A 12,671-nucleotide genomic window follows, 5' to 3' on the forward strand; every position below is an offset into this window, starting at 1 on the left:
CCCCTCTTCTCTGTTGGCTCTTCCTTCCGCCTGACAGTTGCTGGGAGTGGGGTGTGTGACATACACAGGAAACGGCCCTGACAGGCCTAGTGAGAACCGCTTAGTCCACGGCAGCATGGCAGCATCAGGAAGCCTGCCCCTCTGTGACGTTGCTCTGAAGCCTCGGGGAGCACTACAGATGGGCCAAGCTCATGCCCTCAGCGTTCTTCTGTGCTAGGCAGATGCAGACACTTGGTGCACTTTCTGTTGCATGTTTGTGAGTCAGATTCCTCCAGGATAGCCCAGCTTGTACCCACATGGCGACAAACACAGGTGCACCTTGTTAGAACTGGAGTGGAATCCAGGGACAGTCAGGAGGAGGGAATGGGCCAAGCAGTTACTTCTTCCTCTCGGTCTGCTGTGACCTAGCATTGCAGGGGGGGAGTTATTCCTAGAGCTCCATTTGGACAAGAGTGTCTCTTGGGGCTTTCCCTGGAAGAGGATGGCCCTTTTCTGTCCCTAGCAAAAGGTGTCCAGAGCCCTATATTCCATTGGTGACACTCCTGGCTACATCCCCCATTGCTCTGAGCAGTAGATTTAGTTGGCGTTTTAAAGACTGGGTGGTTACTTTTGTTCCTGAAACACTGGCAAGCTATGGCCACACGTGATGATGTCATAACCATGGCCTTATGGAGACTTTACCTCCCCATCAGAATCCTGATGCGTGTCAGCTCTGACAGCAGAGAGAGCTGATGCATTGATGGTGTCTCAGGTACGACAGCATGGGCAACTGTATCTTGGTATCTTCCTGTGCTCAAAGCTCCTCTGTTTTTTTTGCAGCCCATCTTTACCTGCCCTTGACTGGCAGCTACCGTCCCATTCTGGTCCATATGAGCTTCGGATTGAAGTTCAGCCCAAGTCTCACCACAGGGCTCACTATGAGACGGAAGGCAGCCGGGGGGCTGTGAAGGCATCGGCTGGAGGACACCCCGTCGTGCAGGTATGGTGTCTGCTGTGACTTGTCAAGCTCCTGCCTTGGCACTTCTCAGCCTAAAGCAGATTTGGAGCCACAGCTAGGGACTTTCCTCAGACTTTAAACACTGTCACCTCACCTCACCTCACCTCAGTCAAATGTTAGCTATGTAGAATATCTCCTTTTGTCCTGAGCAGAGATGCTCCCTGCGTTCAGCAGAATGATGTCTCAGTGAGCCCTTGTCAAACTGAAAAGGTCAAAAGTCAAAACGTGTTCACTGCCCCTCACTGGCCGCACATCTTCACACAGGCGCAGCAAAGGCAGCATGCCAGCCACCCTTCTCCTCACGGAGGGGCTGGCTGTGCAAAATCCAAAGCAGAGTGTAGTTTTTCTGAGCGGCTATCACTTTCATACTGACATGAAGTTTAAAAGAAAGACGGTAAGCAGGAGCTGTCTGTGGGTACTACACAGAGCTCTGCACCTCCCCTCTAGAGTCAGGGGCTGTCTGTGGGTACCACACAGAGCTCTGCACCTCCCCTCTAGAGTCAAGGGCTGTCTGTGGGTACCACACAGAGCTCTGCACCTCCTCTCTAATGCTTGTAAAGGTTTGCTCAAAACAGACATGCTTATAGACCCGGCGCCATAGCATCAACTGTTCTGCAGCTACATTCTCTCTCTAAAGGGCCCCTGCCCCTGGAGTAGAGGCATACCCTCCACCCGCACACACGGGATTGGTAGAAGACCATGTCTTAGGCCTGCAGGACAGCCTGTGATCATCAACCTGCCTGGAGGCGTCTGGGGTAGGGTCTGAGGGAGCAGGTTATGAGATGGAGTTCTGAGGGGAAAGCAGCTGAGATGGGCACAGTCACATCTGTGGCTCTGGGGAAGAAAAACACTCAGTGTAGAGATACAGTGTTCACCAACAGTGGCCAGGAGGCCCAGCCACAGCCCAGAGCCACCTGCCCTTTCTCCACCTGGGCATCAGTGTGACATCCCAGTGGGCTGTATGAGTTTGTCATTGCTTCCCCGTGTCCCACCTTTAGACAATTTTCCCCCCCCCCAAACATTACTATTTTACGTGCCACAAGGAAATGCTTGGTCTCTGGCTGGCTCTGGTCACACGGTGTTATAGAGAGCTCTTTACCCCACTACCCCAACATCATAAACCCAGGTGCCCAACCTGTTATTTCAGGGCTGATGCGAACCGGAAGGGGTACTCAGCAGGGCACCCTGTACTTTTATTTTATTCCATTTAGGTAAATAAAAAGCTGGCAAGAGCAGGAGACCATGGAGACAAATGGCTGTTTGCCAACGCAGCAATCAGCCACATGGAACGAGCAAGGCGAGGTGCAGAAATGAAGCACTTTAGCCGTGCTCGTGAGTGATATTAAGGTGATATTTGTGGCCTCTGCGCCTGGTGCCAATTAATACCCACTCCGTTAGCTGCTTGACGTGATAAAATGCGGGAGCCATCCGCACACAGCAGCCAGCTTGACATTTTAAGTTTCTACCTTCCCAGGTGGAAGAGGTCAGGTAGAGCCCGCCCTCAACTGTGCTGGGTAACGACAGGTATTTACCTCTCCTTTCCTGCTGTGGTTTTCAGTGAATGAAAGTGCATTATTGCTGAACGGAACAGATTTTAATAAGAGAGGAAATAAGTCTGTTAAGGAAAGGCAGGCAAGCAAGTGCAGAGATAATGGCCAAGCGACCTTACTTGCTCGGATCTTATAGGCAAGTGGCACTAGGCGAGAGCCAGGTGGGGGTGGGGTTGGGGGGGTGGATGGGGGTGGGGATGGGGGGGTGGGGGGGTGGGGAGCGTGTGCAAATACTGTGCCCTCATCAAAAAGATGAAGCTGCAGATGCGAGTCTCTGCCGTCTTGGCTTTGGTTTGTGTTCGTCGTAAGAATCTCCGCAGCTTTTGGGAGATAAAGCTTCGAGCGGTGTGGGGAGCCTTGCATTTTGTGGGATCTGTGTCTGTCAGATATGATTCGATGCCCGCTGCAGTGCGTGTATGTCAGGTGCCGGGTTGACATGCAGCCCCTGGAGAATCAGGCTCTTGGCATCTTGGGCACGGGGCAACACTAACTATCAGTGCAGACGATATCCAGGAAATTGAGGCATTTCTGAGGAATGGTGAAATCTAAAACAGTGTTTAAGAAGCACCCTCTAAATTATTTAACATGGTGTTGGGGAAGGTGGCAAAACGAGGTCAGACTGGCGCTGCTTCCACAGAGTAGTGCCCCCCCCACCCCCTTCCTCAATACTGTTGAAAGGCAAAGAGAAAACAATCCCTAGCCCCAAATGCCAGGTTTTATTGCATGTCTCATTGTGAGAAATTAGATGCTGAAGGAGTTTTCTGGAATATTTTCACAAAGTAAGCTCACACCTATGCCAGTGTAAGGTAAACAGCTAAAAAGAGGGCATTTTAGGGGGTTTGTTTTCTTTCTTTCTTTCTTTCTTTTTTTTTTTTTTGGTTGGTGGACCACAAATTAGATAAAAATAGAATTTGCACGTAATTATGAAAGACACAAAAATAGAAAATTCTCTTGGTTGCCATGAAAGCACTGTAACCACAAAGTTCTACCCCATCTTCTGGGCTATTTTGACACACCCTTCAGTGCCATCATCTCTGGTGTCTAACCGCCTCGCTCGTGGAGGTGGGTGCATTACGCAGCAGTCTGGGCGAGGCCATAGGCCAGCACACATGTCCGCTGTGCAGCCACCCCACGAACCATTTTGCGGCCAGTAGTGTCTGTTGCGTTCCTAACTGTTCAGGGCTTCTGTCTCACACAAGAACCCCCAGACGCTCTCTAGCTGAAGTTCAGCTGTGACTGTAGTAGATCCACCACCATGTTTCCCTCCGTGTCTAAAGAAGTTTCTCTATAAAGACAGCAGCAACCTGCAAAATGGAAAACCCTAGAGTTCCCAAGAAGACAGAGTAAAAGGGAGATGTGCCCTTCAGACATGGGGTCCAGAAAGAGGCTTCTGGGTAATGGTCCTCTTCTTATATGTGTTGTTGGGGACACTGACCAGACTTGGACACACTGGTAGAACCAAAGGCCATGCGTTTCAGACAAGGAGGGGGGGGGGTGGATGTCGCCTGTATCTGGCCCAGATTTGCTCTCAGTGGAGAGACCAGTATCAGTGAAGCCAGTGCCTAAATCATTTGTCTAGTGGGAGGCTTTGGGCTCTCTACCTGCCTGAGACTTTTCCTTGGCATCAGCATTCTTGGGACTCACTGATTTCCGCCCAAGGGTGGGTGGGGTGGTGCCACCTTCCGTTGATGTCTTTTTCACACTAGGGACTAACCATTCAAGACGGCCACAGGCCTCCACTAGCCATACTCAGCAACCACCAAGCTACCCTGTCTTCAAGAATTCTGGCTTTATAATCTGCCATCATCTGGGAAATGTCACACAAAATCAAAAGGAGCAGCCACAGGTTATTCTGGAATTCAAGGAAGGGCAGCTAAGAGCTTTCCTGGCAGCTCCCAGGACCAGTTTAAGAGCTACCTTGCATCCCCTAGGTGGACATGGTCTGTGTAAAGTCTATAGGGGTATCCTTGGTGACAGGGTGGCTCTCCTTACCTGCCTTCAGTTACAACTGTCTTATCAGTTATAGAGAGAGGGGCCCCAATGTTTTTCTAAGCCAATGAGAAAAGACCTAGATTTTCCTTGACTATGAAACTTGCCTTGGTTTCTTGCCTCTGGATAAGCAGCGGCATCTGGTCAGGGCCTCTGCAGCACTCCACAGCAAGACTTTATTGGTCATCACCCTTGCCCAGCAAGGTCCCTCCTGACCTCGATCTGGTCTCCAGCTATCAGGTCTCCAAGTGTGTTGGGTCTTAGCCACTGCTCCCTGAGGATCCAAAGTCTCCAGAAGCTAGGCAGGGGATGTCTAGGTTGTCCTAGAGAGAGAACTGTGGCCTTGTGGGCTCCTTCCTTAAGCATCCCCACCTCCCCCTTGGGAGCATGTGATGCTCTGTGGTCAGAGGATTATCTCCCACCCTAGGGGTCACAGACTCCAGCTCTATTTACCAATCACCAAAATGACTTGCCCGATAGCATCTGCGCATCACACACAGGCCCGCTCTGCTTGAATAATTAATAGGTCGCTGAAATATGACCACTCAGGAGCTGGTCAGTTCCTGACATTCGGGTTTGCAGCATGGCACTTGCCATTTAGGACAGTGACCAGTGTGGCTCTTGCCTGGCATTGAAGGACTCAGATCAGAGAGACACTGACAGTGGCCCAGACAAGTGACCCTGGACTCCTTGTGGATACAAGCGATAGACTCTCAGGGGACAGACAGTGGGTAATTGAGGATCTCACAGAACCGGGGCAGAGTTGTAGAGGAAGCCATGACAAACCCTGGCTTGTGCTCCAGCACAAGAGCCAGGCAGAGGGTGGGGGTGGGTGGGGTGGGGTCTCATGGCCTTAAGGACCCTTCAGAGGTCACTTAGCTTGCCCTCCTCCCATATAGATTCATGGCAGGTGCACTTTCGATCAAGACATTTGACAGCCGAGGGTGTCCACTGAGAGATGATTTGTGTTTCTCAGGTTGTTAAAATTGTCTTTGAGCCAGGCTCTAATTAAAATGGCTTTTCTTTCTTGGTGGTGTCTTTCCTTCCAAGTCCCAGAGGAAATTTAGAGTGTCAAAAGTACTGTGAGGAACCAGTTCCTGAGGTGTTTCTGACCTGTGGCCGGAAGGAACCCTGTGCTTTGGTTTAGTGGCCTGGAACGCTCTGTTGTGTGTAGCCTACTTCCTCAAGTCTCCCAGGTGTAGTCTCTGGAATATATATCCTTGGAGGTTTACAGGGAGTCAGGGCCCTTCAAGGGCCAATGAGGGGGTTTTGCTAGGTGTTCTGGTCAAAGCGCCAGTGCCTGGGGAGGAGCCATGAAATAGGGCACCTCACTCTGGCTAGGGCTGCAAGCCATTAAAACACGCATATAGCAGAGGTCAGCCTGCAACCCTGCCCCCAAAGCAGAAACATGCTGGCCCTAGTCTGCCCAGAGCCAGGCAACCTACGTGAGGTCTGGATTAATTTTTTATGGATCAGCCTGGACGCTGCATGGAGTCCTCTCTCCTTTCAGGACATTTCAAGGTCCATCATGTACAGGGTGACTCTGCTGGTCACCTGGATGCTGCCTTTCCCTTCTGCATGTGCACTCAGTCCATTGTTCAGAAAACACAAGATTTCATGGGAGTCCTATGAGGGAAAGTGCAGCCCCCTGAACACACTGCAGCTTTGCTTACTGTACAAGCTCCCAATACCAAAGCAAAGGGTCAACAGAGGAGTCATGGGGAGAGATGAGCTCTCATACCCAGTTCAATAGTGAAGTAGTGACCGCCCTGTTTGCTTACACTGTCTACAGCAGTGTAACTGAAAAAACTAACTGGTCTCTGTCTCTGTTAAGCTCTACTGATGTATTCAAGACCAAGGCTTCTTATGAGCTCTTAGCATCCATTTTTGAGCTCATTTCAGAGCTAGCTAGTAGACTCAGAAGCAATGAGGGCACTGTGTGAGTGCCTGGGAGCAAAGACAAGACAGGGCTACAAGCAGAACCCTCCCTCCCAAAACAAGGAGCCTGCATGTAGCGAGTCTTTGTTACTCTGTGGGTTCTCCTTTTTCCCACCTCTTATCTCCCCAGTTTACCTCTCCATCACTAGATAGTAACTGGAGACAAAACAAGAACTGACCTTTCTAGCAACAGTGATGGCAGGAAGCGGTAGGTCTCCAGCTGGCTCATGATCCCGCAGGGGCCCTCTTCCTGGTGACTGCGGCTTCCCTTGGTCCTGAGGACCCATAGGGCAGCTGTTCTGATGTGTAGAAGATAGAGATGTGGGTGTGAGGCTGTGATGGTAGAGGGTGCTCTCTCAGGAGTCTGGGAAGAATGGGTGCTTTCTCCCCTGGGTCTGTTGTGTGACCGGTCACGACTCAGGCCCACCATGGGAGGTGCAGGTTGAGAGGGCCTGCTGACGTGTGCCTTCCCTGGCCTAGTGGCCTGGTTTTTGTCTCCTGGGAGAGCACTGGGCTGTTTCCTGAGTCGATGGAGGCAGTTTGGTCTGCATCAGCACAGATGGCCGCAGGCCTTGTCTAGGCAGGCACACAGTTATGACCTCACTGGTCATTTGCATAGATAGTCTCAGCTTGGACCTCAGGCCGGGAGAAGGAGCAGATTGAGAGTTGGTGTCCCTCTAGTGTGGCATCCAGAATGCTGGCAGCCACAGGCTGAACTCCGCAAGATGGAAGGGTAGGAGTTCAGGACAGCAAGCCATATTTTGTAGGATTTCCTTGCATGGCTGGACCTGGTGTCACCGTGGTGGCATGGTGTGATGCACTGCATGGCATGGTATAGGAGGCTGCTCCTGAGGGAACTGTAAACCAAGTGCCTTTGTGCCCTGTGCACAAGGTGAGCACTAGCCTAGAGTGTCACCCTGGAGTCTGGATAATTCTCAGGCGGGTGTACAGGTGGCTGCTTTCTGAGTCTTTGGTGGCTAGTCTATGAGGTACTGAGGGAAGAGCCCGTGTTGGCAGTTTCTGTGTCCGCTCAGCAGCTTTGCTGAGGGCCTCTACTGGCTTTTGGTACCTCTTTCCTCAGATTTGGGTGCGCAGAGAGTGGGTGAGCAGTGCCATCTGCAGGGCCAGCCTCAGGGATGCTAAATCCTACTCAACACACAGAGATGGTCCAGATTGATATGCATGGGGCTGATTAGGCTGTGAATCCTGGCCACACTGACAAGTCCTGAGGACACTGAGTCATCCCTACCCCTGTTTTGGGGAGGGGGGAGGCTTTAAAACCTTCTTTGCAGTTGCTGAGATGTGGGTGATCTTTCCCATGTGCATGTTGCCTCAGGTTGAGACCCCCTTTCTCCCCTGGCCCCTCCGGCCCCCTCAGGCTTGGTAGGGACCAGTCCTATGCAGAGGTACCATTGATCTTGTGCAGAACCATGGATCCTGATTCAGCCAAATGCCCTTGGTTCAAAATTCCCACAACTGGTTGGTGTCCAGATCTTGAAGGGGAATCCCATCCGTTTCTAACCGAGGAGCAGAGGTGCTGAGCTGCAGCCGGCTACAGTGTATGTGGGCTGCAGCCTCCCTGAGGAGCAGGCCTAAGCTCCACTCACAGCTGCATCCTGGCTGTGCCTGTGAGCCGCATCCCTCAGATATCCACTCTGAGCTAGTCTGTGGGTCCTGCTGTTGCTTGTGGCACCACAGGTCATAGAATTTGCATCCAGTGAATATCTGAGGCTCAGGAAAAAAAATGTCAGGAAACTGATTTCTCCTTGGCCTTCCCCTACTCCACTTCCTATCTGCCTCAGCCTCCTTCAGCCCTGGAGGGAAGCACAAAATTTGGGAGTGAACTATTTCCTGGCATGGGGCCGAAGCTCACTTTTCAAGACCCTGTGCGTCTGACCTCACGAGTGGCACAAGATGGCACTTGAGGCACCCACACATACTCTGGGCCTTGGTGGCATGTGAGCTTCCTGGATGAAGACAGGGACCCAGGGTTCTAAAACTCTGACAGGCTGAAGACTGTCAGTCAAGCAGCAGAGAGCCACAAAGCTCACAGTCCCTTTCTGAAAGGACAGAGTGCGCCTTCCTACTTGAGAACACGTACCGGGACCTCTTATGTGAGAAACTGCACCAGATGCTGAGGAGGGGACAGGTGCTTGGTGGGGGGGTGGGGGGGGGCTGGCTTCTCAGGCCCCTGCAGGGAAGAAGACACGGCTTTTTTTTTTTTTTTTTTTGTCAGCGCTTTAGGACCATCAGACTTTCTCCACAGGAGATCGTTCACCATGTTGGAGATGAAGCTCGGGTCCTGAGCATCCTAGGCAGGCGTGCTAGGACTTGAGCTACCCCAACAGCCCCAAGAGACATTTCTGAGTAAATTAAACAACTGATTATTAGAGGCCTGGAACAGCTTCAGGCCCTCAGCAAGGTAGAATGACTTTGCCAATGGAAATCAAGTCCCCATGAAGGTGTGACATGCGAGGTTCCCACTGAGGGCCTGGCCAGCACTGCCAGTGTGTGTGGTCTCTGGCATTCATGCTGAAATATTTACATGGCTGCACCCACTTTGATTCTTGTTCTATTTTTTATGTTTCTGCCTATTTAGAAAGATAAAGTTAGGAGTTGCACGCCGCCTTGCTCAGCTTCTCTGGGCAGGTCCTCAGCTTCAGACTTCTTCTGTAAGGCCATATGTGCGCCGGTCACTAGCCCTCAGGATCTGGCGAACAACACTAAACCTGTTTTGTCTGTGTTTGTAAACATGGTTTTGAACGGTAGTACGATAATTGTCCTCATAGAAAGAGTCCTCAGAATTACATGGTACACATTGTTACTATGAGCTCATGTCACATATGTGCACATACAAAATCAAGTGCACACAGTCCCATAAACATTGCTTGCTCACCTAGGCACACATTCATGAAGTAAATACACAGGCTCCAAAACACATGTGCTCATAATACATACATACATACATACATACATACATACATACATACATACGTACACATATTCATGACATATATACACATATTCATGACATATACATGCAAACGATTCCCACATAGGTCATATTTACACCAGTTTATATGTATATACATGTATAAACACATGCATAGGCATTCATAAACAGGTGCACACATGTCACATATATCAGTATGTCACACACATGCACACTAAGCCAGGCAATGTTTGTTCTTTTTTGGTTTTGTTTGCAGACAGAGTTAATCACGAGCATAACTCCTGTGGGTAGCACCCTCCACTGAGCAGCAGTAACGGTTAAGTCCTGCCTCCTGTGCTAGGGAGCTGTGCCAGACACTCTGTCTGTGCCTGTCTCATGGGAAGCCCTGGGGCCTTGTGGCCTGCAGTCACTACTCAGAGGACCTGGATTTCCCTGAGTTTTGTATTCACCGGGACACAGGAGCTCAGTCTGTGAGAGCCTGAAAGTGTGAAGTGCTTCTCCTAGTTATGCGGACCAGGACGGGCAGTGTCTGTTTGGCATCCTTCCAGGTGCTGCTCTGAATATGTGAAATTGTTTTTCTTTTGTTTTCTCAATAGAAGCCAAGCAAATTCTCTACCATTGTCCTACACTCCTAATCTCATTTTTAACTCTTTACTTTGGAATGGCAGTCTCATTGAGCCGTCCAAGCTGGCCTTGAACTCAGTCAGTCTGTAACCCAATCAGGCTTTGAATGTGTGATCCTTCTGCCTTAGGCTCTGAGTGATGGAATTAGAGGTCCCAGCACACAGCCCAGCCGGCTCTAAAGTTTCACTTTCATTCTCCTACTGAGTGTCTGTGAGGACTCATGCCCTCTCTGGTCGCGTCTATCCTCCCAGACAGGCACACAGTGGCATCTGGAGTGACAAACAGCTGGGATGTTTCCACAATGGTTATTCTGAGAGGGTCATCTTTGCCAAAGAGCAGCAGATCCCCATGGTCTGTGCCTCTAGCTAAAACTGCTGTGATTGTCCCCACCTCACTAGAGTGACACTTAACCCCTACCCTCTCAGGTTGTGGGGCAGGAAGATGGATGGGACAGACCTGGCTCCTGTGGGTGCAGTGAGGCCTCCAGGGCAGAGTGGTGGGTTCTCACCAGGGTGCCTCTGTGCCCCGCTAGGAGACCAGTACTCTGCAGTCTCCAGGAGAGGGAAGGAGAACTTCCAATAACAGAAAACTTGCCGTCTCTGGGAAGAGATGCTCCGGGCAGTGGTGTTTGTAATGAAGAAATGGGGCTGAAAACAATCTGAGATAATGTGAATAAAACACAAGCTCGTAATTAACCAAGTAGAGGAAATTTAGGTTTAAAAAATAGTGGAACCCACCCTGGGTGTGATCCCCAGCCAGAAGGAAGGAAAGTGAAACCAATTTGTGAACTGATTTCTCTTGTCTTCTGGGATATCCTGGCCCACTAATGTTACTCGGGGTCTTAAAAGCAAATTTCCCTTTAAGTTGATTATTTCAAGTACGCATCATGTCACGGTGGAAGGATATCACATGACAGTGTCCTCTGCTTAGTAACCAAATCAGAGTGACTGGCTGAAAGGCAAGCGGTTTTCATCAGTTAATTGGCTCTGTTAATTCAGACCTTCCCTCACTGTGTATGAAGGTGTGCTTGTTGGCCCAACTCCAGCACGGAATAAATTTGTCCTCCATCAGTCTGTTGGCCTGTCATCTCGCTGTGTAAGTGCTGAGGTGGCACAGGAGCTAAAAACAAACATTTTAATGTGCAGGAAACTAAGGAGCACTTGCACTGTGCAAATGGAATAATGCATTTTGTTTCGCTTAGAGGGAAGCCAAGGAGACTTGGGTCTGACAGGTAACTTAATAAATGTTGTTCTGACAGACACTGTGAGGAGCAAGAGGCAGAAGGCCCATGCAGCGAGATGTGTGAAGTAGCTTAGATTTCTTTTCTTAAAGTGAACTTTGTGCTTTAAATAATAGATATTTACCTCCCAGGTTAAGCCTTAAATATTCCTATTTTCACTGAAATGACATGTTTCCAAAGGGTAAAATTATACTGTGTTCACTGCCTTCTATGCCTTAAGAAGCCTGTCCTAGCAGGGGTCCTGGGGGAATTTTGAGTTGTCATTTTAAAGTCATCTGACCCAAGCCAGGCTGGGCTAGAGCCTTGGGCCGCTCTGAGCCTTGCCCACTGAGAAGGTTTTAGTTATAGATTTATTTATATATTCTCGTGTTAAATTTCACAAGATAGAATACTGGCACAATTTGTCTCTGATTTTTATTTTTATTATTATTTTTTTTACATTTCACATTGTGAAACTATTCTAATCCAATGTGCATTAATGGTTTCTTAGTAGGTGTTGAGGGGCCTGGACAGAGCAGCCTTGGTTACTGACCACTCTGTGTACTGTCTGCGGGGACTTCTGTGCTCAGACAGCTTCACAGTTCAGAAGGGAAAGGCACTCCGCTCCCACAGAATTAGACAGTGCTAGCTGTGACCGCTCTGGCCCGAGGTGGGCAGAGGTGGCTTTCTGTGATCATGGCCTTAGATGGGAGACTCTATGTTGTATCTGCAATATTCGTTCAGTCAGCCAGGCCCACAGCAAATGGGGGGGGGGTTTGGCAGGGGAGGGGGAGGAAGGCCCTGTGCATTCTGGCTTCACCAGCCTTAAGCAAGGCTCCCCACTGTGTTGTCTCGTGATGACAGGGGACCTGTGGGCAACAGGCACCCTCCAAATTCACATACATGTGTCCTTGTCCTTGGCACATAGCCCACCTGAATGTATCTGCACAGGCCATTAGTGAATCCGAAGTGATTTGTTTCACAGACACTGTGACTACGTGACACAACAGAAACAGTGCCTGGCCCGTAGCTCCTGCTCCAAGCCCAGAGTACAATCTTTCCAACCTGACCCAGTGCACTGCCACCGCACCTGCTCCACAGAGTGTCTCGTGCAGGGCTCCTCCTCGACACTCATAAAGCCACCTAGATGATGGCTAGAGTCTTTGTTGGTTGTGCCATATGCACCCAAGGCTTGTCACAGGGCAAGCATTAATTTTAAACACCACTCAGCAGAGCTTGTAATGCTGTTCAGAGGCCTGGGAAGACAAGGGTCCCTTGGAGCCACCTACTGTTGTCAGGGAGTGGCCAGGATACACAGTCAGGCATAGGGCAACAGTCACCAGCCCGCCTTCGCAGCACAGATCCTTGTACACAGTTGTGACATCAGCTACGGGGACCAGT

At 50.2% G+C, this 12,671-nt stretch overlaps 1 protein-coding gene across 3 annotated transcripts in view; it reads left to right on the forward strand.

The window, feature by feature from the left end:
* NFATC1 (nuclear factor of activated T cells 1) overlaps positions 1-12,671 on the forward strand; it is a 105,231-nt gene that overhangs the window by 27,926 nt on the left and 64,634 nt on the right. For all 3 annotated transcript variants that reach the window (XM_084780135.1, XM_084780137.1, XM_084780136.1), the window contains exon 3: positions 820-979. In XM_084780135.1, the coding sequence (XP_084636261.1) occupies positions 820-979 (160 nt within the window). The remainder of the gene's footprint in view (positions 1-819; positions 980-12,671) is intronic.

Source organism: Acomys minous (genome assembly GCF_964271855.1).
Source record: "Acomys minous genome assembly, chromosome: 4".
In the NCBI taxonomy this organism is placed as follows: domain Eukaryota; kingdom Metazoa; phylum Chordata; class Mammalia; order Rodentia; family Muridae; genus Acomys; species Acomys minous.